The sequence below is a fragment of the Dendropsophus ebraccatus genome, chromosome 15 (assembly GCF_027789765.1).
Source record: "Dendropsophus ebraccatus isolate aDenEbr1 chromosome 15, aDenEbr1.pat, whole genome shotgun sequence".
In the NCBI taxonomy this organism is placed as follows: domain Eukaryota; kingdom Metazoa; phylum Chordata; class Amphibia; order Anura; family Hylidae; genus Dendropsophus; species Dendropsophus ebraccatus.
In genome coordinates, this window is record NC_091468.1 from 57985884 (window position 1) to 58009166 (window position 23283).

Below are 23283 nucleotides of genomic sequence, written 5' to 3' on the forward strand. Positions count from 1 at the left end.
ATATATATGTTACAGGAGGAAGAAGGGAAAGGGAGGACATGATGGAAACCTTTATATATGTTACAGGAAGGAGGAAGGGAAAGGGGGGGCATGATGGAAACCTTTATATATGTTACAGGAGGGAAGAAAGGAAAGGAGGACATGATGGAAACCTTTATATATGTTATTACAGTAGGGGGCAGGAGATAGGATACAGGATATATTTTTATATATATGTAAATTCTTTACATAACATGGATACGTGTATCTAGTACACGGTGTGATGTCACTCTAAGACTTTCCGCCTCCCCGGTTGCTATGGATACAATCACGTTCGGCACTCCGCTCCTCACGCCTGGCTTTGGCTGCGGCCGCCTCACAAGCTGTTTAGTCCGGAAAGGCGCGCGCTCGGCGTTTGTTTTCCGGCGGCTCAGGCTCTGCGTGCGATTAGTCCGGCCTGGTCGTTGCTCCGGAGCTGTCCCCTGCAGAAGGCCGCGGATGACGGGAGGGAAAGATGGCAGAGACCGGGACGAGGAGGAGTAACGATGACATGTGCTGGTGCCTGCGGAGACTGGGGGGAGGAACGGACCTGCTACTGCTGCCTGAGGGGGAGGAGGTGAGGAGACCCCCATATAGAGACAGCCAGAGACCCCCATATACAGACAGCCTGTCCTAGGTATAAGAACAGAATGAGAACCCAATGCAGGAGGAGTCTGACACCCTGACACATGGATGGTGTGACAGCCAGAGACCCCAATACTGGGACACCTTCATATACAGCCAGAGACCCCAATACTGGGACACCTTCATATACAGCCAGAGACCCCAATACTGGGACACCTTCATATACAGCCAGAGACCCCAATACTGGGACACCTTCATATACAGCCAGAGACCCCAATACTGGGACACCTTCATATACAGCCAGAGACCCCAATACTGGGACACCGTTATATAGAGACAGCCAGAGACCCCGATACTGGGACACCGTTATATAGAGACAGCCAGAGACCCCGATACTGGGACACCGTTATATACAGACAGCCTGTCCTAGGTATAAGAACAGAATGAGAACCCAATGCAGGAGGAGTCTGACACCCTGACACATGGATGGTGTGACAGCCAGAGACCCCAATACTGGGACACCTTCATATAGAGACCCCAATACTGGGACACCTTCATATAGAGACCCCAATACTGGGACACCTTCATATACAGCCAGAGACCCCAATACTGGGACACCTTCATATAGAGACCCCAATACTGGGACACCTTCATATACAGCCAGAGACCCCAATACTGGGACACCTTCATATACAGCCAGAGACCCCAATACTGGGACACCTTCATATACAGCCAGAGACCCCAATACTGGGACACCTTCATATAGAGACCCCAATACTGGGACACCTTCATATACAGCCAGAGACCCCAATACTGGGACACCTTCATATAGAGACCCCAATACTGGGACACCTTCATATACAGCCAGAGACCCCAATACTGGGACACCTTCATATACAGCCAGAGACCCCAATACTGGGACACCTTCATATAGAGACCCCAATACTGGGACACCTTCATATACAGCCAGAGACCCCAATACTGGGACACCTTCATATAGAGACCCCAATACTGGGACACCTTCATATAGAGACCCCAATACTGGGACACCTTCATATACAGCCAGAGACCCCAATACTGGGACACCTTCATATAGAGACCCCAATACTGGGACACCTTCATATACAGCCAGAGACCCCAATACTGGGACACCTTCATATACAGCCAGAGACCCCAATACTGGGACACCTTCATATACAGCCAGAGACCCCAATACTGGGACACCTTCATATACAGCCAGAGACCCCAATACTGGGACACCTTCATATACAGCCAGAGACCCCAATACTGGGACACCTTCATATACAGCCAGAGACCCCAATACTGGGACACCTTCATATACAGCCAGAGACCCCAATACTGGGACACCTTCATATACAGCCAGAGACCCCGATACTGGGACACCTTCATATACAGCCAGAGACCCCGATACTGGGACACCTTCGTATAGAGACAGAGACCCCAATACTGGGACACCTTCATATAGAGACAGCCAGAGACCCCAATACTGGGACACCTTCATATACAGCCAGAGACCCCAATACTGGGACACATTCATATACAGCCAGAGACCCCGATACTGGGACACCTTCATATAGAGACAGCCAGAGACCCCAATACTGGGACACCTTCATATAGAGACAGCCAGAGACCCCAATACTGGGACACCTTCATATAGAGACAGCCAGAGACCCCAATACTGGGACACCTTCATATAGAGACTGCAATACTGGGACACCTTCATATAGAGACAGCCAGAGACCCCAATACTGGGACACCTTCATATAGAGACCCCAATACTGGGACACCTTCATATACTGCCAGAGACCCCAATACTGGGACACCTTCATATAGAGACCCCAATACTGGGACACCTTCATATAGAGACAGCCAGAGACCCTAATACTGGGACACCTTCATATAGAGACAGCCAGAGACCCCAATACTGGGACACCTTCATATAGAGATAGCCAGAGACCCCAATACTGGGACACCTTCATATAGAGACAGCCAGAGACCCCAATACTGGGACACCTTCATATAGAGACAGCCAGAGACCCCAATACTGGGACACCTTCATATAGAGACTGCAATACTAGGACACCTTCATATAGAGACAGCCAGAGACCCTAATACTGGGACACCTTCATATAGAGACAGCCAGAGACCCCAATACTGGGACACCTTCATATAGAGACAGCCAGAGACCCCAATACTGGGACACCTTCATATAGAGACAGCCAGAGACCCCAATACTGGGACACCTTCATATAGAGACTGCAATACTGGGACACCTTCATATAGAGACAGCCAAAGACCCCAATACTGGGACACTGTTATATAGAGACAGCCAGCGACCCCAATACTGGGACACCTTCATATAGAAACCCCAATACTGGGACACATTCATATACAGCCAGAGACCCCAATACTGGGACACCTTCATATGGAGACCCCAATACTGGGACACCTTCATATGGAGACCCCAATACTGGGACACCTTCATATGGAGACCCCAATACTGGGACACCTTCATATGGAGACCCCAATACTGGGACACCTTCATATGGAGACCCCAATACTGGGACACCTTCATATGGAGACCCCAATACTGGGACACCTTCATATGGAGACAGCCAGAGACCTTAATACTTAGACACTTTCATATAGAGACATCCAGAGACCCTAATACTGGGACACCTTTATATATAGAGACCCCAATACTGGGACACCTTTATATATAGAGAGACCCCAATACTGGGACACCTTTATATATAGAGACCCCAATACTGGGACACCTTTATATATAGAGAGACCCCAATACTGGGACACCTTTATATATAGAGACCCCAATACTGGGACACCTTTATATATAGAGAGACCCCAATACTGGGACACCTTTATATATAGAGACAGCCATTCCCCAATATAAGAGCTGAAACAGCCCCCAATACAGGAACTACCTGAGCCCCTGATTGGTGAGGGGACACATGGCACCACTGTGGGTGAGATACATAAAAGCTGCAGAGCAGAGGTGGAGGTGTGTGAGGACAGGTGACACACTACAGCAGAGCACCCCACCACCATAATGACCCAGGGTGCTACCAGACATACTGTATATAACACAACAGATCAATGATCCCTACTGTGTACAGGGCTCCAGAGCAGATGTGTGTGACACAACAGATCAGTGCTCCCTACTGTATACAGGGCTTCGGTGCCGGTGCAGATGTGTGTAATACAACAAATCTGTAATCCCTACTGTGTATGGGGCTCCAGAGCAGATGTGTATAACTAGTGTTGTGCGGATCTGTCAAAATGTTTGGTTTGGTAATGTAACTGAACTCTGTGTTTGATTCTTGGTGATGCAGAAGTCAGATCCTGCCCTGAAAACATGAATACAACCATAGGCTATGTTCACACAACAATTTGTAGCCAAAATCAGGAGTGACAGGGCAAATATATAGGGATATATATTATACTGTAATATCACCTAACCCCGTCCTGATTTATATTATACTGTAATATCACCTCACCCCGTCCTGATTTATATTATACTGTAATATCACCTCACCCTGTCCTGATATATATATTATACTGTAATATCACCTCACCCCGTCCTGATATATATATTATACTGTAATATCACCTCACCCCGTCCTGATATATATTATACTGTAATATCACCTCACCCCGTCCTGATTTATATTATACTGTAATATCACCTCACCCCGTCCTGATTTATATTATACTGTAATATCACCTCATGCCGTCCTGATTTATATTATACTGTAATATCACCTCACCCCGTCCTGATTTATATTATACTGTAATATCACCTCACCCCGTCCTGATTTATATTATACTGTAATATCACCTCACGCCGTTCTGATATATATATTATACTGTAATATCACCTCACCCCGTCCTGATTTATATTATACTGTAATATCACCTCACCCCGTCCTGATTTATATTATACTGTAATATCACCTCACGCCGTTCTGATATATATATTATACTGTAATATCACCTCACCCCGTCCTGATTTATATTATACTGTAATATCACCTCACCCCGTCCTGATTTATATTATACTGTAATATCACCTCACCCCGTCCTGATTTATATTATACTGTAATATCACCTCATGCCGTTCTGATATATATAATACTGTAATATCACCTCATCCCGTCCTGATATACATATTATACTGTAATATCACCTCACCCCTTCCTGATATATATATTATACTGTAATATCACCTCACCCCGTCCTGATATATATATTATACTGTAATATCACCTCACCCCGTCCTTATATATATATTATACTGTAATATCACCTCACCCCGTCCTGATATATATATTATACTGTAATATCACCTCACCCCGTCCTTATATATATTATACTGTAATATCACCTCACCCTGTCCTGATATATATTATACTGTAATATCATCTCACCCCGTCCTGATATATATATTATACTGTAATATCATCTCATTCTGTCCTGATATATATATTATACTGTGCTATCACCTCATTCTGTCCTGATATATATATTATACTGTGCTATCACCTCACCCCGTCCGCCGCAGCCGCTCGCTCCATAGTGTGCACTGACAGGGTTTTCTGCGGCCACTATTTAATGAGTAGCGTCCGCAGAAAGCTGACATGTCAGTTGTTTGCGGCGCCGCTTGGGATCCTGGCCGGAGCATATACTATGTGTATACACTCTGGCCGGGATCCCATAGAAGAACATGCAGCGTGTCTTTTCGTACAAAGTACAGCCATTGTTGCCAATTGCAACAACGGCCGTACTTTTACGTTGTGTGAACATAGCCTTATACTGTAATATCACCTTAACCCGTCCTGATATATTTTACTGTAATATCACCTTAACCCGTCCTGATATATATAACAGGGCAGTTTCTAGGCCATTTTGGAAACAGGGCGACTCTGAAAAAAGCGCCCCCCCCCCCCCCACCTCCTATTAATGGGGGGGGGGGGCGCTATCAATCACTGCTGAGTGAGGTGCGAGGTCTGGGTGGGACACACACTGCAGAGCGCCCCTATATGGAACATGTGTCCTGGACTCCTGGGAGGGCTTATGCTGGGGGATACCTACAGAAGGAACCAGTAAGAACAGACACCACAGCTTCATTGAATAACTACAACTCTCAGAATGCCTTACACTTATGAAGCTCTCAGTTGTACTTCAACTTCCAGTATATTCTGAGGGCTGTAGACTGTCAGTACATGCTGGGAGTAGCAGTGTTTGCAGCTGTTGTAGTTGGAGTCGCATTGGTTCCGGAGCAGGCCCCTCTGAATTTACTAAGGCTGGGTTCACACTACTTTTTTGCAATGTTTTTCCAAAAAAACGGATAAAAATGTATGGAAAAATGGATGCTCGTGTGCATTCGTTTTGATCTGTTTTTCCATTGACTTCTGTTTTTTTAACATACACAAAAACGCAGTAGACTAAATTTTTGTGTACGTTAAAAAAAAAGGATGCTTTCTGATATGACTGACAGGAAAAGAGGCTTCTAACCGACCTATTTTCCTGTTAGTCATCGTGCAGAGCTCACGGACAGACAGAGAGCCATGACTAGTCACAGCCCAGGTGACTAGTTCCTGGCTCTCTGCTTGTTTCATGCGCCAATATATTAGACCGTTTCAGCACCTAAATTTCTACAGAAGACATAGAACACAGGGTAAGGAAGCATTTTGGCATCTTCCGGGCACCGCTAGTAGTAATACCGGGAAAATCTAAGTTAATGATTTGCTTTATCTTTTACAAGTCTATGGCACTATACATTCTTCCAGAGGAATGAAAATCCGCCTCAGGAATGGAAGAATGGAAGAATGGAGCGCCATAGACTGTAATAGAAATCAGTATAGCAGCAGATTTCACTGTGATACTCCCAGCGTGAAATTTACTGCAAATTCGGTATGTGTGGATGTGCCCTTATAAACCCTTGGTAAGTTTGAACCTGAACCAGAATCAGATGGTGTAGCTGTATCTTCTTTTCTTTTCCAGGCTGCGTTATCAACAGCTGAACCATGCGGGTCTGGTTCTGGATCTTAGGGCCCTTTTACACAGAAAGATTATCTGACAGATTATCTGCCAAAGATTTGAAGCCAAAACCAGGAATGGATTTGAAAAGAGGAAAAATCTCAGGCTTTCCTTTATGACTTGATTTCTGTTTATAGTCCATTTCAGGCTTTGGCTTCAAATCTTTGGCAGATAATCTGTCAGATAATCTTTCTGTGTAAAAGGGCCTTTACTGTAAGGGTAGCTTCACACTTACCGGATTCGCATCGGATTTCATGCTGCCAGTTGTGGGTATGTAACCCCATTGCAAATCACACTTCCAAACTCGCAGCGTGAAATCTGCTGCGAATCCGGTACGTGTGAAGCTACCCTAAGTTGTCTCATCTCTAGTGTATATACAGACAGATCAACACACACTATACACACTACACAGTATGGACATCACACATACATAGGATATCACACACAGCACACTATACATTACATAGGATATCACACACACACAGCACACTATACATTACATAGGATATCACACACAGCACACTTTACATTACATAGGATATCACACACAGCACACTATACATTACATAGAATATCACACACAGCACACTATACATTACATAGGATATCACACACAGCACACTATACATTACATAGGATATCACACACAGCACACTATACATTACATAGGATATCACACACACACACACACACACACACAGCACACTATACATTACATAGGATATCACACACACACACACAGCACACTATACATTACATAGGATATCACACACAGCACACTATACATTACATAGGATATCACACACACACACACACACACACACAGCACACTATACATTACATAGGATATCACACACACACACACAGCACACTATACATTACATAGGATATCACACACAGCACACTATACATTACATAGGATATCACACACACAGCACACTATACATTACATAGGATATCACACACAGCACACTATACATTACATAGGATATCACACACACACACACAGCACACTATACATTACATAGGATATCACACACAGCACACTATACATTACATAGGATATCACACACACACAGCACACTATACATTACATAGGATATCACACACACACAGCACACTATACATTACATAGGATATCACACACAGCACACTATACATTACATAGGATATCACACACACACACACACAGCACACTATACATTACATAGGATATCACACACACACACACAGCACACTATACATTACATAGGATATCACACACAGCACACTATACATTACATAGGATATCACACACAGCACACTATACATTACATAGGATATCACACACAGCACACTATACATTACATAGGATATCACACACACACAGCAGGGCTCCAGACTAAAAAATTTACCTAGGAGCCATTGGCTCCTAACCTGAAAAATTTAGGCGCCAAATAGAATATTTGGTCGCCAACATTTTAAACCATGTAAAATTAATGTTATGTTACATGGGACTTACTGTGTGCAGAGGCCACGGCAGCCTCCTCCTCCTCCTCCTCCTCCTCCTTTAGATTCTCTCTTTTCTTAGTTTGAAAATGTTCAACATGGAAACTTGCAACCTGACAACCATATACAGTCTGACAACCATATACAGTCTGACAACCACATACAGTCTGACTCAGTACTTCAGCTTTTAATGAGGCTTACTCTTCTGAACTTGAACTTAAAGGGAACCTGTTGACCCCCGTGCCAGGGTGACAGGCTCCCAACCCCCCGTTAGAACCCCCTATACTCACCTCATCGCGCCGGGTCCCGCTTCTGAAGATGGTCGGGGTCACGGAGATCTCAGCCGCTGCAGCCCGGCGTGCGCTGAGAGATGAGTCCAACGCTCATAGAGAATGATGGGAGAGTCCAGCGCTCCGTCATTCTCTATGAGCGTTGGACTCATCTCTCAGTGTGCACGTCAGGCTGCAGCGGCTGAGATCTCCGTGACCCGACCACCTCCAGAAGCGGGACCCGGCGCGATGAGGTGAGTATAGGGGGGTCTAACGGGGGGTTGGGAGCCTGTCACCCCGGCACCGGGGGTGACAGGTTCCCTTTAAAAGCTTGCAACAGTCTATACATACTGAGCTAGACTTCTGACTGCAGCCATAGTGACCCCCCACAAGATGTGTATATAGATAGATATATCTCTCACCTAGTGACTAATGCAAGTGACCCCCTACAATACAGACACCTGAGGGGCCCTGATAATAATAATTGTGCATATATCTATCTCCCAGTGTCTGCAGCCAGTTTGCCCTACACTTATAGATGGCCCCCTCCCCTTATAGATGACCCCTCTCCCCCCCATTATAGATGCCCCCTCTCCCCCCCCCCATTATAGATGCCCCCTCTCCCCCCCCATTATAGATGGCCCCCTCCCCTTATAGATGACCCTCTCTACCCCCATTATAGATGCCCCCTCCTCCCCCCCATTATAGATGCCCCCTCTTCTCCCCCCCTTATAGATACCCCCTCTTCTCCCCCCCTTATAGATACCCCCTCTACCCCCCTTATAGATACCCCCTCTTCTCCCCCCCATTATAGATGCCCCCTCTCCCCCCCCATTATAGATGCCCCCTCTCCCCCCCCATTATAGATGCCCCCTCTCCCCCCCCCATTATAGATGCCCCCTTCTCCCCCCCATTATAGATGCCCCCTTCTCCCCCCCATTATAGATGCCCCCTCCCCTTATAGCTAGCCCCCTCTCCCCCCCTTGAAGATGGCCCCCTCTACCCCCATTATAGATGCCCCCCCTTTCCTCCTCTATGCTAAGCAGTATTTAAAAAAAATAAACACACAAACTCACCTGACAACCCGCTCCCCCGGCGATCCTCTTCTTCTTCGGACGCTGTCCCCGGCTGATGCGCGGCTGCCGGGGGTGTCCCGTCCTATCCCCGGCAGCGCGGCGCATCAGTGAGCTCTCTGTACGCCGGGGCTGTGACTTCTGACACAGGAAGCGTCTCTGACGCGCGCTTCCTGTGCCGGAAGTCAGGGCCCCAGGCAGCTCACTGATGCGCCGCGCTGCCGGGGATAGGACGGGACACCCCCGGCAGCCGCGCATCAGCCGCGCATCTTAAAGAGACAGCGCGCTGCCGCCGGGGCCAGTCGCAAATGGCGCCCAGATTAATAAATCTGGGCGCCATTTGCAAAATATTAGTCGCATTGGCGACCATTTTGGTCGCCATCTGGAGCCCTGCACAGCACACTATACATTACATAGGATATCACACACAGCACACTATACATTACATAGGATATCACACACAGCACACTATACTTTACATAGGATATCACACACAGCACACTATACTTTACATAGGATATCACACACACACAGCACACTATACATTACATAGGATATCACACACACACAGCACACTATACATTACATAGGATATCACACACACACAGCACACTATACATTACATAGGATATCACACACACACAGCACACTATACATTACATAGGATATCACACACACACAGCACACTATACATTACATAGGATATCACACACACACAGCACACTATACATTACATAGGATATCACACACAGCACACTATACATTACATAGGATATCACACACACACAGCACACTATACATTACATAGGATATCACACACACACAGCACACTATACATTACATAGGATATCACACACACACAGCACACTATACATTACATAGGATATCACACACACGGCACACTATACATTACATAGGATATCACACACACACGGCACACTATACATTACATAGGATATCACACACACACGGCACACTATACATTACATAGGATATCACACACACACGGCACACTATACATTACATAGGATATTACACACACACGGCACACTATACATTACATAGGATATTACACACACACGGCACACTATACATTACATAGGATATTACACACACACGGCACACTATACATTACATAGGATATCACACACAGCACACTATACATTACATAGGATATCACACACGGCACACTATACATTACATAGGATATCACACACACAGCACACTATACATTACATAGGATATCACACACGGCACACTATACATTACATAGGATATCACACACCGCACAATATACATTACATAGGATATCACACATACCTTTGCACTCTTTACACACAAATATAGTGCAGTAATTTTTTGTAGCTGGGTGCAGTCTAGGAAGGGTTAAAGGACAACTCCGGTGGGACCCCCACCAAAAAAAAAAAACACAGACACCATACTCACCATCCCTCCGGTGACGATCGCCACTCCATTCGCCCGCCGTCCGCCTCACCGTCACCTGCCTCCGCCGTCCATCGATGTCTCTTGCTTCCGGGTCCATGAGAGAGAAAAGGCTGCCAGTGCGCTTGCGCACCGGCAGCCTTTTCATTGGCTGGAGCGCATCACATGGCTTCCAGCAAGCTCAGCCAATCAGGGCTGAGCAAGCTGGAAGCCATGTGATGCGCTCCAGCCAATGAAAAAGCTGCTGGTGCGCATGTGCACCAGCAGCCTTTTCTCTCCCATTCACTCTCAATGAAGACGCCAAAGAGGAAGAAGACCCGGACCGCCCCCCCAGCTCTGACGTCGTCGTCACCAGATGCCGCCCGGGAGAAGAGGACCGTGACGACCGTAATAGGTAATGTATACATTCTTTAACTTCCGGGGTCGGGGGTCGGAAAGTGGGGGAAGGGGGCCAGACCGGGTATTTAACCACATTACAAAGTTATATAACTTTGTAATGTGTGTTAAATAAGCCAAAAAAATTTTTCACCGGAGTTGTCCTTTAAATCACCAGGCACAGGTCCTATGCTAATAACCCTCCCCCCCCTCCTCCTCCAGACTGAAGCTGCAGAGTCTTGTGAGCTAAGGGGAAAGGATGAAAGTTAGAGGGAAGATGAGAAAGTATAGACTGTGGGGTATGAAGCTGCCCCCCACTCCATAATCACATACACCCCAAGGCTGGGTTCACACTATGTATATTTGAGGCTGTATTTGTGAGGCTGTATAGCAACCAAAACCAGGAGTGGATTGAAAACACAGAAAGGCTCTGTTCACATAATGTTGTAATTGAGTGGATGGCCATCATTTAATGGCAAATATTTGCTGTTATTTTAAAACAACGGCTGTGGTATTGAAATAATGGCCGTTATTTACTGTTATATGGCGGCCATCCACTCAATTTCAACATTGTGTGAACAGATCCTTTCTGTGTTTTCAATCCACTCCTCGTTTTGGTTGCTATGAGGACCTGACATGAGGACCAAATACAGCCTCAAATATACATAGTGTGAACCCAGCCCCCCACTGCACTGCTGATCCCCCACAGTGACCCCCCTCCAGACAGCAGCAGCACTTACACAGACCTTCTCCACAGCTGTGTGCAGGCTGGGTCGGGGGAGGAGACGCTGTCACGCTGCCTGTGCTGGATGATCAGCAGAGCCGCAGGGGGGAACATGGGGGAGTCCCTGCTGCCTCTTCTATCCTGTTCTCTCTGGTCACAGGCCACAAAGGAGCCCCCAGGAGCCAGGTACTGTGTGTGGGGGCGCTCCAAAGTCCGAGCCTGCTGCCCTGTGCAGAACATCACTGATGCTGTGTGGTGAGGGAGGGCGCCCCCTAGCTGTCAGCGCCCCGTGCAGTGGCCCGGCCTGCACGGTGCTAGAAACGGCCCTGATATATAATACTGTAATACCACCTCACCCCGTCCTGATATATATTATACTGTAATATCACCTCACCCCTTCCTGATATATATATTATACTGTAATATCACCTCATTCTGTCCTGATATATATATTATACTGTAATATCTACTCTCTGTATCCTGATATATATTATACTGTATCTACTCTCTGTATCCTGATATATATTATACTGTATCTACTCTCTGTATCCTGATATATATATTATACTGTAATATCACCTCATTCTGTCCTGATATATATATTATACTGTAATATCTACTCTCTGTATCCTGATATATATTATACTGTAATATCACCTCACCCCGTCCTGATTTATATTATACTGTAATATCACCTCACCCCGTCCTGATATATATATTATACTGTAATATCACCTCACCCCGTCCTGATATATATATATTATACTGTAATATCACCTCACCCCGTCCTGATATATATTATACTGTAATATCACCTCACCCCGTCCTGATATATATTATACTGTAATATCACCTCACCCCGTCCTGATTTATATTATACTGTAATATCACCTCACCCCGTCCTGATATATATTATACTGTAATATCTACTCTCTGTATCCTGATAATATTATACTGTATCTACTCTCTGTATCCTGATGTATATTATACTGTAATATCTACTGTCTGTCCTGATATATATTATACTGTAATATCTACTCTCTCTATCCTGATATTATACTGTATCTACTCTCTATATCCTGATATATATAATACTGTAATATCTAATCTCTCTATCCTGTTATATATTATACTGTAATATCTAATCTCTCTATCCTGTTATATATTATACTGTAATATCTAATCTCTCTATCCTGTTATATATTATACTGTAATATCTAATCTCTCTATCCTGATATATATAATACTGTAATATCTAATCTCTGTATTCTGATATATATTATACTGTAATATCTACAGTCTGTCCTGATATATATTATACTGTAATATCTAATCTCTCTATCCTGATATATAATATTTGCTTTGGACTGATCTATATACTTTCACACCGTGTAAAAACAGCTGTTTTGTAATACAGATGTTGTTTTTACAACATTTATAGATAGAAACAGTTAATAGATAGTTAATAGAGATTTTATAAAATGATACAGTAACATATCAGACTGGTGAGTGATGTATCTGCACCAAAACTGATACATTTAACATCTGTTTATTACAATAGGCGGCTCCACTGATTCCTGTGGTGTCTACACCAGAACTGATACTTATATATCTATCCATCCTATTACCCGGCACCAGTGACGACTGCTGCTATTATTCTCCTGCAGGTGGCATGTATACTAAATACAAACTATCTTATGGTATATCAGCCCTGGCCACATTTGGTTATGTTCATACCATAAGAACTTTCATAATTTTATGTACTGATTTATTTATTTATTTATTTATTTTCATTGGTTTTATTTTTTCTGGTTATTGCTCTATGCTCTTTTAGTGTACACCTAACTAGGGACAATTGACAGTTTTATATGTAGACTATAGCGAACTGCATACGTATTTTATATGTTACTGTATCATTTTACAATCTTTTATACTCTATATATCTAACTTTTTTTTCTTTATCCAACTAGAGGATTTTAATCTCTTTATCCTATATCGATTTCTGCACATTTCCTTGGGGGACATTTATTTGCAATACATAATAAAAGTGACGTTTTAGAGTATCTGGTGTGGGGCATTGTAGTGGAAACTGAGTAATTACTACTGATGTTATATATCCCTATAATTTCTTCAGGTTTCCTTGGGCCGTGGTCTTGGCGTCACCTACCAGCTGGTCTCCAGCGTGAGCCCCCTCATGATCTCCCGCACCCACTGTGTCTTAAGGCAGAACGGGGAGGGTCAGTGGACCATCACCGACAACAACGTAAGTCTGATGTGTGGGAGAGGTAGGATGTACTGGAGCCGACTGATCCTGCAGTTTCTTTCCTGCGGGGGGGGGTCTCAGAACTTATTGACAGGAAGAGCTAGTGGAGGTGGAAGCCTGTGGATACAGATACTGTGAAGGGAAGTAAAGTAGTTATGAGGTGTGACACTAGATGGCGCCCAGTATCATTACTACTTTATTATGTCTGCAGCTCGCCTACTGTGAATCCTCCAGGGTCAGCTCCCTTGTGGTGTTTGCAGATGTTCTTACTACATCACTAGCACCGCTGCTCTTGGGAATCTGCACTTGGTACACTGATGGCCCAGACAGCGTGTCTGCCTGTATGCCCTGTTTTTAGTGCTGGGTTAAAATGTTATTATACCACATACATATAAGCAGCAGAGGTAACACAAGTAGTGGGAACCTGGAAACAAAAACAGTAACGTTATTGCTTTTTATCCATGCGATGTTAGTTACCTCCTGAGCTGAACTCAGGGGTTGGGCAGCTACTGTTTCTACATCAGGTGACTGTATGGAGCCTGCTATGATAAATGGAAATATATTAGACTGAGAAAGCAAGCGAGTGCAGCTCTGGAGTATAGTACAGGATGTAACTCAGGATCAGTACAGGATAAGTAATGTATGTACACGGTGACCCCACCAGCAGAATAGTGAGTGTAGCCCTGGAGTATAATACAGGATGTAACTCAGGATCAGTACCGGATGTGTAATATAATGTATGTACACAGTGACCCCACCAGCAGAATAGTGAGTGTAGCTCTGGAGTATAATGCAGGATGTAACCCAGGATCAGTACAGGATAAGTAATGTAATGTATGTACACAGTGAGTGACCCCACCAGCAGAATAGTGAGTGCTGCTCTGCAGTATAATACACAGTGTAATCTATGTACACAGGGCCATAGTCCAGGGTATATTTTTGGGTGATTGGATTTGATATTGGAAGGTTATTTTCTTCCATTTTGTCTTGCAGAGCCTCAATGGAGTTTCACTCAATAAAGAGAAGCTGGAGCCCCGAAAACCGTATGTCCTAACCAGTGGGAGCTGCATTCAGCTCGGTGTTCCCCTCTCCAACGCTGAAAAGGTTGAGTTTGAGTACGAGTTGGTTCAGGAAAATCTAGAACAGATCCGACCATTCCTGACTCGTCTACAGCCAGGGAAGAGCAGATCGACCAGAAGCAAACGGAAACTAAACTGTGAAGACTCCGAGGCCTCCGGGACGGAGGGCACCTCCAGCATGTCCAAAGCCAAAATTCACCGGGCCTTAAGAGACAGTGAACCAACCAAATCACATAAGGCTGAAGTGTCCAAGCAGCCTACGTCAAAGATTGAGGAGGAGCTGGAGGGCTCCATGGACGGTGATGTGATGGCCTCCACTCAGACCCCATCTCAGAGCAATTTCCACTTAACCAAAATGAGACAGTCCATTGTAGAGCTCAGGACCCTAAATGCTCAGGTCCAGGAAAAGCTGAAGACACCACAGCCGGGGGGATCTACAGATAACAGACACAGTCAGTCCTCTCAGCAGGAGCTCCAGGAGCTGCAGAAGGAGCTGAGCAGCAAACACGAAGAACATCTCCAGAGGGTCAGTGTGCTAAAGATGATCATCCAGGAGAAGCAAGGAACCAAGGTACCGGGGGGAGACATGGGTAGTGAATAACCCTCCCCATCTTACATAGAGATAGTGTTATTGTACATTATTCCTGAAGTTCTAGGTGTGCGCTAATAGTGGCTCTCCCAATCCCAGTAGTAGTCATAGAAGTGTAGGAATCTGGCACTTTTTCAGCTTTTTAGATTTTCAGAGCTCAGAGCCAAGATCCAGCCAAGCCTCCTGTGACATCAGAGAATGATGCGTTGTCTACATGAAGAGGGAGGAACGGGGGAGCTGGAAATAATACACACTTTGTAGTTCCACCATATTCTATCTCCTGTTGAGGGCGAGGCATGGAAAACCTGCTGACACTAGTACTATTAGTGATAACATTGGTAGTAACCTGTATGTATTGAGGATAATGGCTTTATTTAAAGTGTTTATTATTATTATTTTTTTTTTACAAATCAATAGTACAGACAATTTTAATATACTTTGTAATTGGGTTTATTAGCCGAAAAATGCATTTTTAGTCTGGGTTCACACTACGTATATTTCAGTCAGTATTGTGGTTCTCATATTGCAACCAAAACCAGGAGTGGATTGAATACACAGAAAGGATCTGTTCACATAATGTTGAAATTGAGTGGATGGCCGCCATTTAATGGCAAATATTTGCTGTTATTTTAAAACAACGGCTGTTGTATTGAAATAATGGCCGTTATTTACTGTTATATGGCGGCCATCCACTCAGTTTCAACATTGTGTGGACAGAGCCTTTCTGTGTTTTTAATCCACTCCTGGTTTTGGTTGCAATATGAGGACCACAATACTGACTGAAATATACATAGTGTGAACCCAGCCTCATAGTGATGGATAGGCTGTATTCTCAGTGATGTCACCACTGATCTCCCCCCGTCTTCATTGTTCTCTATGGAGAGGGGAGATAAGGCACCAAAACAGGACAACAAAGAGTTAATTTACAGCTACATCACCATGCTATCTCCTCTTACAGTCAGCACTGACCTCTCTGACCTCTGAATAGCAGCTTTCACACAGTTCCTGCTGTGTAATCCTTTGTTCTCCTCTGGTGACTAATCTCCCTCCTCCCCCCCTCCCCTCTCCATAGGTTACACAGGGCTCGACTGATGTTAAAGAGCTGAGATTTCCTGATAATGAGCAGTGAATGAGGGAGAGGAAGGGGGGGGGGCGCTGGGGAAAGTCTTTTTAAATGCAGATAATGGCATATTTGCCTAATAAACCCAATTACAAAGTTTTCTTTTAAATCGCCTGTACTATTGATTTCGGCAAAAATAAAAATGAAACAACAGTGACACTTTAAATATTTTGTTTATACCAGAGTACCCCTTTTACCCCCTTCTATCTATTCTGAACATATGAATGATCAGCCTAGTATCGGAAGCAATAGCGGTCTTATGTGTATGGCCAGCAGAGGGAGCAAGTGTTCTCCCAAATTTCTATAATGAATTTATAGTGACATCTGATAAAGCTTGTGTGATGACTGTCTGGCTGCAGAACCTGGTGACATTGCTATCTCCTTCTGGTCACAGGGAGGCTCTTCTCAGGCAGAGGAGGAGCGTCTGAAGGAGCAGCTGGCACAAGTGCTGAAGGAGGTAACGTATATTTCTGCTCTGTGCTGTGATATATGAGAAATAAATAGCGCAGCATGGTAATATTGTATGAGGGTGCAGTGATAGGTGGTGTTCTTGGTCCTATATTAGTATTGGGTAGGGGTGCAGTTATGGGCGGAGCTCTCTTTCCTATACAGTAATACCTCGGTTTTCGAACGCTTTGGAACTCGAACTGCTTGGTATTCGAACGAAAATTAATGTTTAGAATTCGAAGTTTGCTCGGTTTTTCGAACGTTTTTCGAATGTTTTTGCGAGCGTGGATGGTGGGTTGTACCTGGCGAGTTAAGCAGTGGTGAGGCTTGACATACAGTACAGTGCTGTATAAGACTGCTGGAGTGCATATACAGTGCAGTAGTAGTACAGGCAGTGCACCACCATCTCCCATACATTACAGTGCTTGGATGGGGGGGACGCTATACAGTAAAGGATGGGTGAGAAGTTGGTGACTACTGTACTATAATTGCTGGTTCTGATGAACATTTCTAATGTTTAATGTCCTGTACAGTATAGTGCTGTTCTGTACTGTAGTGATTATACTGAGCACTTATCAGTGTAATAAATGAGTATTGTAGGTAATTATTGTGGCTGCTGGAACCAATTAATCACATTTACATTATTTCCTATGGGAAGACACTTCTCGGTTTTCAAACTGCCTTCCGGAACCAATTAAGTTCGAGAACCGAGGTACCACTGTATTAATATTGTAAGAAGGTGCAGTGATAGGCAGAGCTCTTGATCCTAAATTAGTATTGGATAGGAGTGAGTTATGAGCGGAGCTCTTTTTGCTATAATAATATTGTGAGAAGGTGCAGTGATAGGCAGAACTCTTGGGTATATTAATATTGTAAGAGGGTGCAGTGATTGATTGGGGTCCCCGATATCTTCACAGCACTCGCTGCTTATGGAAGATCTGAATCGCAGTCACCGAGACTTTGAACAGATAATTCAAGCAAAAAACAAAGAGCTGCAGGTAATCAGGGTGCAAGATTAGTGACCCACAGGGGTTGTGCTCCGTCGAGCTCCCCTATGGGTTGTAGTCCGTACATTGCAGGAACTGACTTGTCTTTCTCTTACAGGAGGAGAAGGAGAAGGTGGAAGCTCAGAAGGAGGAGGTTCTAAACCACATGAACGATGTCCTGGACAATGAGCTGCAGTGCATAATCTGCTCCGAGCACTTCATAGAGGTAAGAACTAGCGTGGGGGAAACTAGAGCAGGGCAGCAGGGGTAGTCCACCCCAAAAAAAAATTTAAAATTCTTTCAAATCAACTTGTACCAAAAAGTGCTCAAGTCTTCCAGTACTGCTGCTGTATGTCCTGCAGGAAGTGACGTATTCTTTCCAGTCTGGAGAGCAGGAGACGTTTTCTATGGGGAATTCCTACTGCTCTGGACAGTTCCTGACATGGACAGAGGTGGCAGCAGAGAGCACTGTGTGACTAGAGAGAATACACCACTTCCTGCAGGACATAACGCAGCTGATAAGTACTGGTAGACTTGAGATTTTTTTTTAAAATAGAAGTAAATTACAAATATGTGGCACTTGTTGGAATCAGTTGATTTGGAAGAAAAAAATTATTAGTGAACTACCCCTTTAACCACCTTCTGTCTTAAAAAAAGGTACTCCGGGCTGGGGTTATTTATCGTGTATGGCCGGGGAACCCCCTATACTCACCTGATCTCGCCAGGTCCCGCTGCTGGAGATGGTCGGGTCACTGAGATCTCAGCCGCTGCAGAGATGAGTCCAACGCTCATAGAGAATGACGTAGCGCTGGACTCTCCTGTCATTCTCTGAGTGTTGGACTCATCTGAGGAGCGCGCACGCCAGGCTTCGGGGGCCGATATCTCCGTGACCCGACCATCTCCAGAAGTGGGACCCGGCGGGATTAGGTGAGTATTGGGGGCTCTACCGGGGGGTCAGGAGCCTGTCACCCCGTCACCGGGGGTGACAGGTCCTCTTTAACTTTTGTTGTCCTGTGTTGGTGCCTCATCTCCCTCAACCCCTCCCCTCTTCATAGAGAACAATGAAGACAGGGGGGAGAGCTTCAAACTGCTTTTTCATGATAAAAATGCATTTTCTCAGCTAATAAACCAAATTACAAAGTTTCTTAAAATCGCCTGTACTATTGATTTCTGCAAAAAAAAATGTTAACGACAGTGACAAAAAAAACAAAACAAAAAAACATTTTGAATGTGTGGACCCCACCAAGCATAGAGCAGGGAGAAATGTGTGTCTGAGCGCTTCTCTCCCCAGCTTGCTGCAGAACATCAAGTCTATTATAAATCTATGTTTTTTTAAGTAAATTCCAGCAGTGCAGAAACTCTGTTGCCCCATCTCTATCTGCACCCAGGTACCCAATATTCTAGAACTTCTGCTACTTTGGAATGGCGATGTTTAGCCACGCAGTCATGTGATTTGGATTAAATACAATAGCACATTACTGTTTGTTGTTTACCCCCCGCCCCCCCCCCCCCCCCAGGCTGTGACCCTGAACTGCGCCCACAGCTTCTGCTTCTTCTGCATCCAGTCCTGGAGGAAGAGGAAGGAAGAGTGTCCCATCTGCCGGCAGGAGATAAAGTCCCAGACACGTTCTCTTGTCCTGGACAATTGTATTAACCGCATGGTGGACAAGCTGAGCCCCGAAATGAGAGATCGCCGACTGGCTCTCATACTAGAGCGTAAAGGTGAGAGGTGGGTGACCCATGACAAAGCTTTCTGTTTTAAAACTCTAAAACCGAAGCCTTAAGTATATCTGCAATCTAAGGCTGGGTTCACACTACGTATATTTCAGTCAGTATTGTGGTCCTCATATTGCAACCAAAACCAGGAGTGGATTGAAAACACAGAAAGGCTCTGTTCACACAATGTTGAAATTGAGTGGATGGCCGTCATTTAATGGCAAATATTTGCTGTTATTTTAAAACAACGGCTGTTATATTGAAATAATGGCCGTTATTTACTGTTATATGGCGGCCATCCACTCAATTTCACCATTGTGTGAACAGATCCTTTCTGTGTTTTTAATCCACTCCTGGTTTTGGTTGCAACATGAGGAACACAATACTGACTGAAATATACGTAGTGTGAACCCAGCCTCATAATGATGGATAGGCTGTATTCTCAGTGATGTCACCACTGATCTCTAGTGATGGATAGGCTGTATTCTCAGTGATGTCACTGCTGATCTCTAGTGATGGATAGGCTGTATTCTCAGTGATGTCACTGCTGATCTCTAGTGATGGATAGGCTGTATTCTCAGTGATGTCACTGCTGATCTCTAGTGATGGATAGGCTGTATTCTCAGTGATGTCACCGCTGATCTCTAGTGATGGATAGGCTGTATTCTCAGTGATGTCACTGCTGATCTCTAGTGATGGATAGGCTGTATTCTCAGTGATGTCACTGCTGATCTCTAGTGATGGATAGGCTGTATTCTCAGTGATGTCACTGCTGATCTCTAGTGATGGATAGGCTGTATTCTCAGTAATGTCACCGCTCATCTCTAGTGATGGATAGGCTGTATTCTCAGTGATGTCACTGCTCATCTCTAGTGATGGATAGGCTGTATTCTCAGTAATGTCACCGCTCATCTCTAGTGATGGATAGGCTGTATTCTCAGTGATGTCCCCGCTGATCTCTAGGGATGGATAGGCTGTATTCTCAGTGATGTCACTGCTGATCTCTAGTGATAGGCTGTATTCTCAGTGATGTCACTGCTGATCTCTAGGGATGGATAGGCTGTACTCTCAGTGATGTCACCGCTCATCTCTAGTGATGGATAGGCTGTATTCTCAGTGATGTCACTGCTGATCTCTAGTGATGTATAGGCTGTATTCTCAGTGATGTCACTGCTGATCTCTAGTGATAGGCTGTATTCTCAGTGATGTCACTGCTGATCTCTAGGGATGGATAGGCTGTATTCTCAGTGATGTTACTGCTGGTCTCTAGTGATGGATAGGCTGTATTCTCAGTGATGTCACTGCTGATCTCTAGTGATGGATAGGCTGTATTCTCAGTGATGTCACCGCTGATCTCTAGTGATGGATAGGCTATATTCTCAGTGATGTCACTGCTGATCTCTAGGGATCGATAGGCTGTATTCTCAGTGATGTCACTGCTGGTCTCTAGTGATGGATAGGCTGCATTCTCAGTGATGTCACTGCTCATCTCTAGTGATGGATAGGCTGTATTCTCAGTGATGTCACTGCTCATCTCTAGTGATGTATAGGCTGTATTCTCAGTGATGTCACTGCTGATCTCTAGTGATAGGCTGTATTCTCAGTGATGTCACTGCTGATCTCTAGGGATGGATAGGCTGTATTCTCAGTGATGTCATTGCTGATCTCTAGTGATGGATAGGCTGTATTCTCAGTGATGTCACTGCTGATCTCTAGGGATAGATAGGCTGTATTCTCAGTGATGTCACTGCTGGTCTCTAGTGATGGATAGGCTGCATTCTCAGTGATGTCACTGCTGATCTCTAGTGATGGATAGGCTGTATTCTCAGTGATGTCACTGCTGATCTCTAGTGATGGATAGGCTGTATTCTCAGTGCTAATATGTGGTATAATCCTGTATGGACGCTGTGGTTCTATAGATGACACTGCACATAATGTAGGTTATAGTGCTGTGGTTATTGTTAAGGTGTTATTGTTAAGGATTAACATTCACTGTTTTTAGTGTGGAGGAGGAGGAGGAAGACGACTGGTTTTTCCACTTGGTGTGGCTCACCTCTTCCTCCAGGGCCTGAAGTGCTGAGCTTTCCTGCTGATCCCTCTTGGGGGTGGACAACTGACTAGCTGGGGTGCCAGGACACAGCACCTGCACCAGGGTCATCCATGTCTGGCCGGCTGGTGGTCCCGTCTGCAGCATCTTTTGTCCTCACATCTCCTGTAGGTCACATGACGTCCTGTCCTGTAAAGACTAATGACCAGTTTCTGCAGTTTTCCAATTAATTGCTACAATTGTTCTGACATCTTATTATCTGCTGTGTGTAACCTGACCTCCTTGTCTCTCCCAGATCTGGCAGCCAAGCCGAACCCCATCACCATCCTCTCTGACAGTGACAGCAGCTCCCTGCTCTCTGACCTCTCCATTCTGTCCAGCAGCGATGAGTCAGACTATTTTCTGGATGGCGACATATCGGACAGCGGGGATAGTGCTTCAGCTGATGAATATGACAGTGAAGATCGGTGGGACCTCTCCTCTGATGATGAGGATGACATTTTCTTCATCATGTGATTGGTTCTTCCAGAATGGGCCGCAGGAGGAAGCATTAAATCCCTGTAGCTGTTCACTGGACTGAGAGTTGCTTTATTTGCTCTGTGGGCAGAGCCAGGACACGGGTGCTCTGTTACGGGAGAGGGTTATTTATTTTGTATCATAATGTACAGGATCGGGAGGCGATGGGTCTGCTGTAATTTTGTTTTGTTCATATAAAGCTCACAATTATGTAGAAAGGTGTGAAGCTTCTTTGTGGCCATCCTGTCAATGTTACCCTGCACTATAATTCAGGTCAGTCCTCCTCCTGAGAAACACTTCTGTCCTTAAAGGGGTTATCCGGGTAAGAAGAAAAATATTCTTAACAATCACCCTTCCCAATATCACCCTATGTCTAATATACATGTATAATCTATCTTAAAAGGGCATTGCGGCACTAAGAAATTATTCCCAAAATAACACACATTACAAAGTTATACAACTTTGTA

General features: G+C 44.8%; 1 protein-coding gene across 4 annotated transcripts; it reads left to right on the forward strand.

The window, feature by feature from the left end:
* The first annotated feature begins 302 nt into the window (after nt 1-302).
* On the forward strand, nt 303-23034 carry RNF8 (ring finger protein 8). Of its 4 annotated transcripts, none has more exons than XM_069955261.1 (8): nt 303-595; nt 14188-14316; nt 15310-15966; nt 17499-17561; nt 18469-18549; nt 18656-18763; nt 20055-20266; nt 22596-22723. In XM_069955261.1, exons 1-8 carry the CDS (start codon nt 494-496, stop codon nt 22633-22635), a joined length of 1392 nt encoding a protein of 463 aa, XP_069811362.1. In that variant the 5' UTR covers nt 303-493; the 3' UTR covers nt 22636-22723. The 4 variants fall into 4 exon arrangements, with proteins under 4 accessions (XP_069811362.1, XP_069811360.1, XP_069811359.1 ...); XM_069955258.1 differs by having other exon boundaries at nt 304-595; nt 20055-20259; nt 22596-23034; XM_069955260.1 differs by having other exon boundaries at nt 594-655; nt 20055-20259; nt 22596-23034.
* Nucleotides 23035-23283: the final 249 nt, after the last annotated feature.

Excerpts from the sequence above, each read along its gene's own strand:
- RNF8 (XM_069955258.1), top strand. The coding sequence starts at position 494 with ATGGCAGAGACCGGGACGAGGAGGAGTAACGATGACATGTGCTGGTGC. Across the intron at positions 596-14,187 it reads TGCTGCCTGAGGGGGAGGAG|GTTTCCTTGGGCCGTGGTCT; the intron begins GTGAGGAGACCC and ends TAATTTCTTCAG. Across the intron at positions 14,317-15,309 it reads GGACCATCACCGACAACAAC|AGCCTCAATGGAGTTTCACT; the intron begins GTAAGTCTGATG and ends TTTGTCTTGCAG.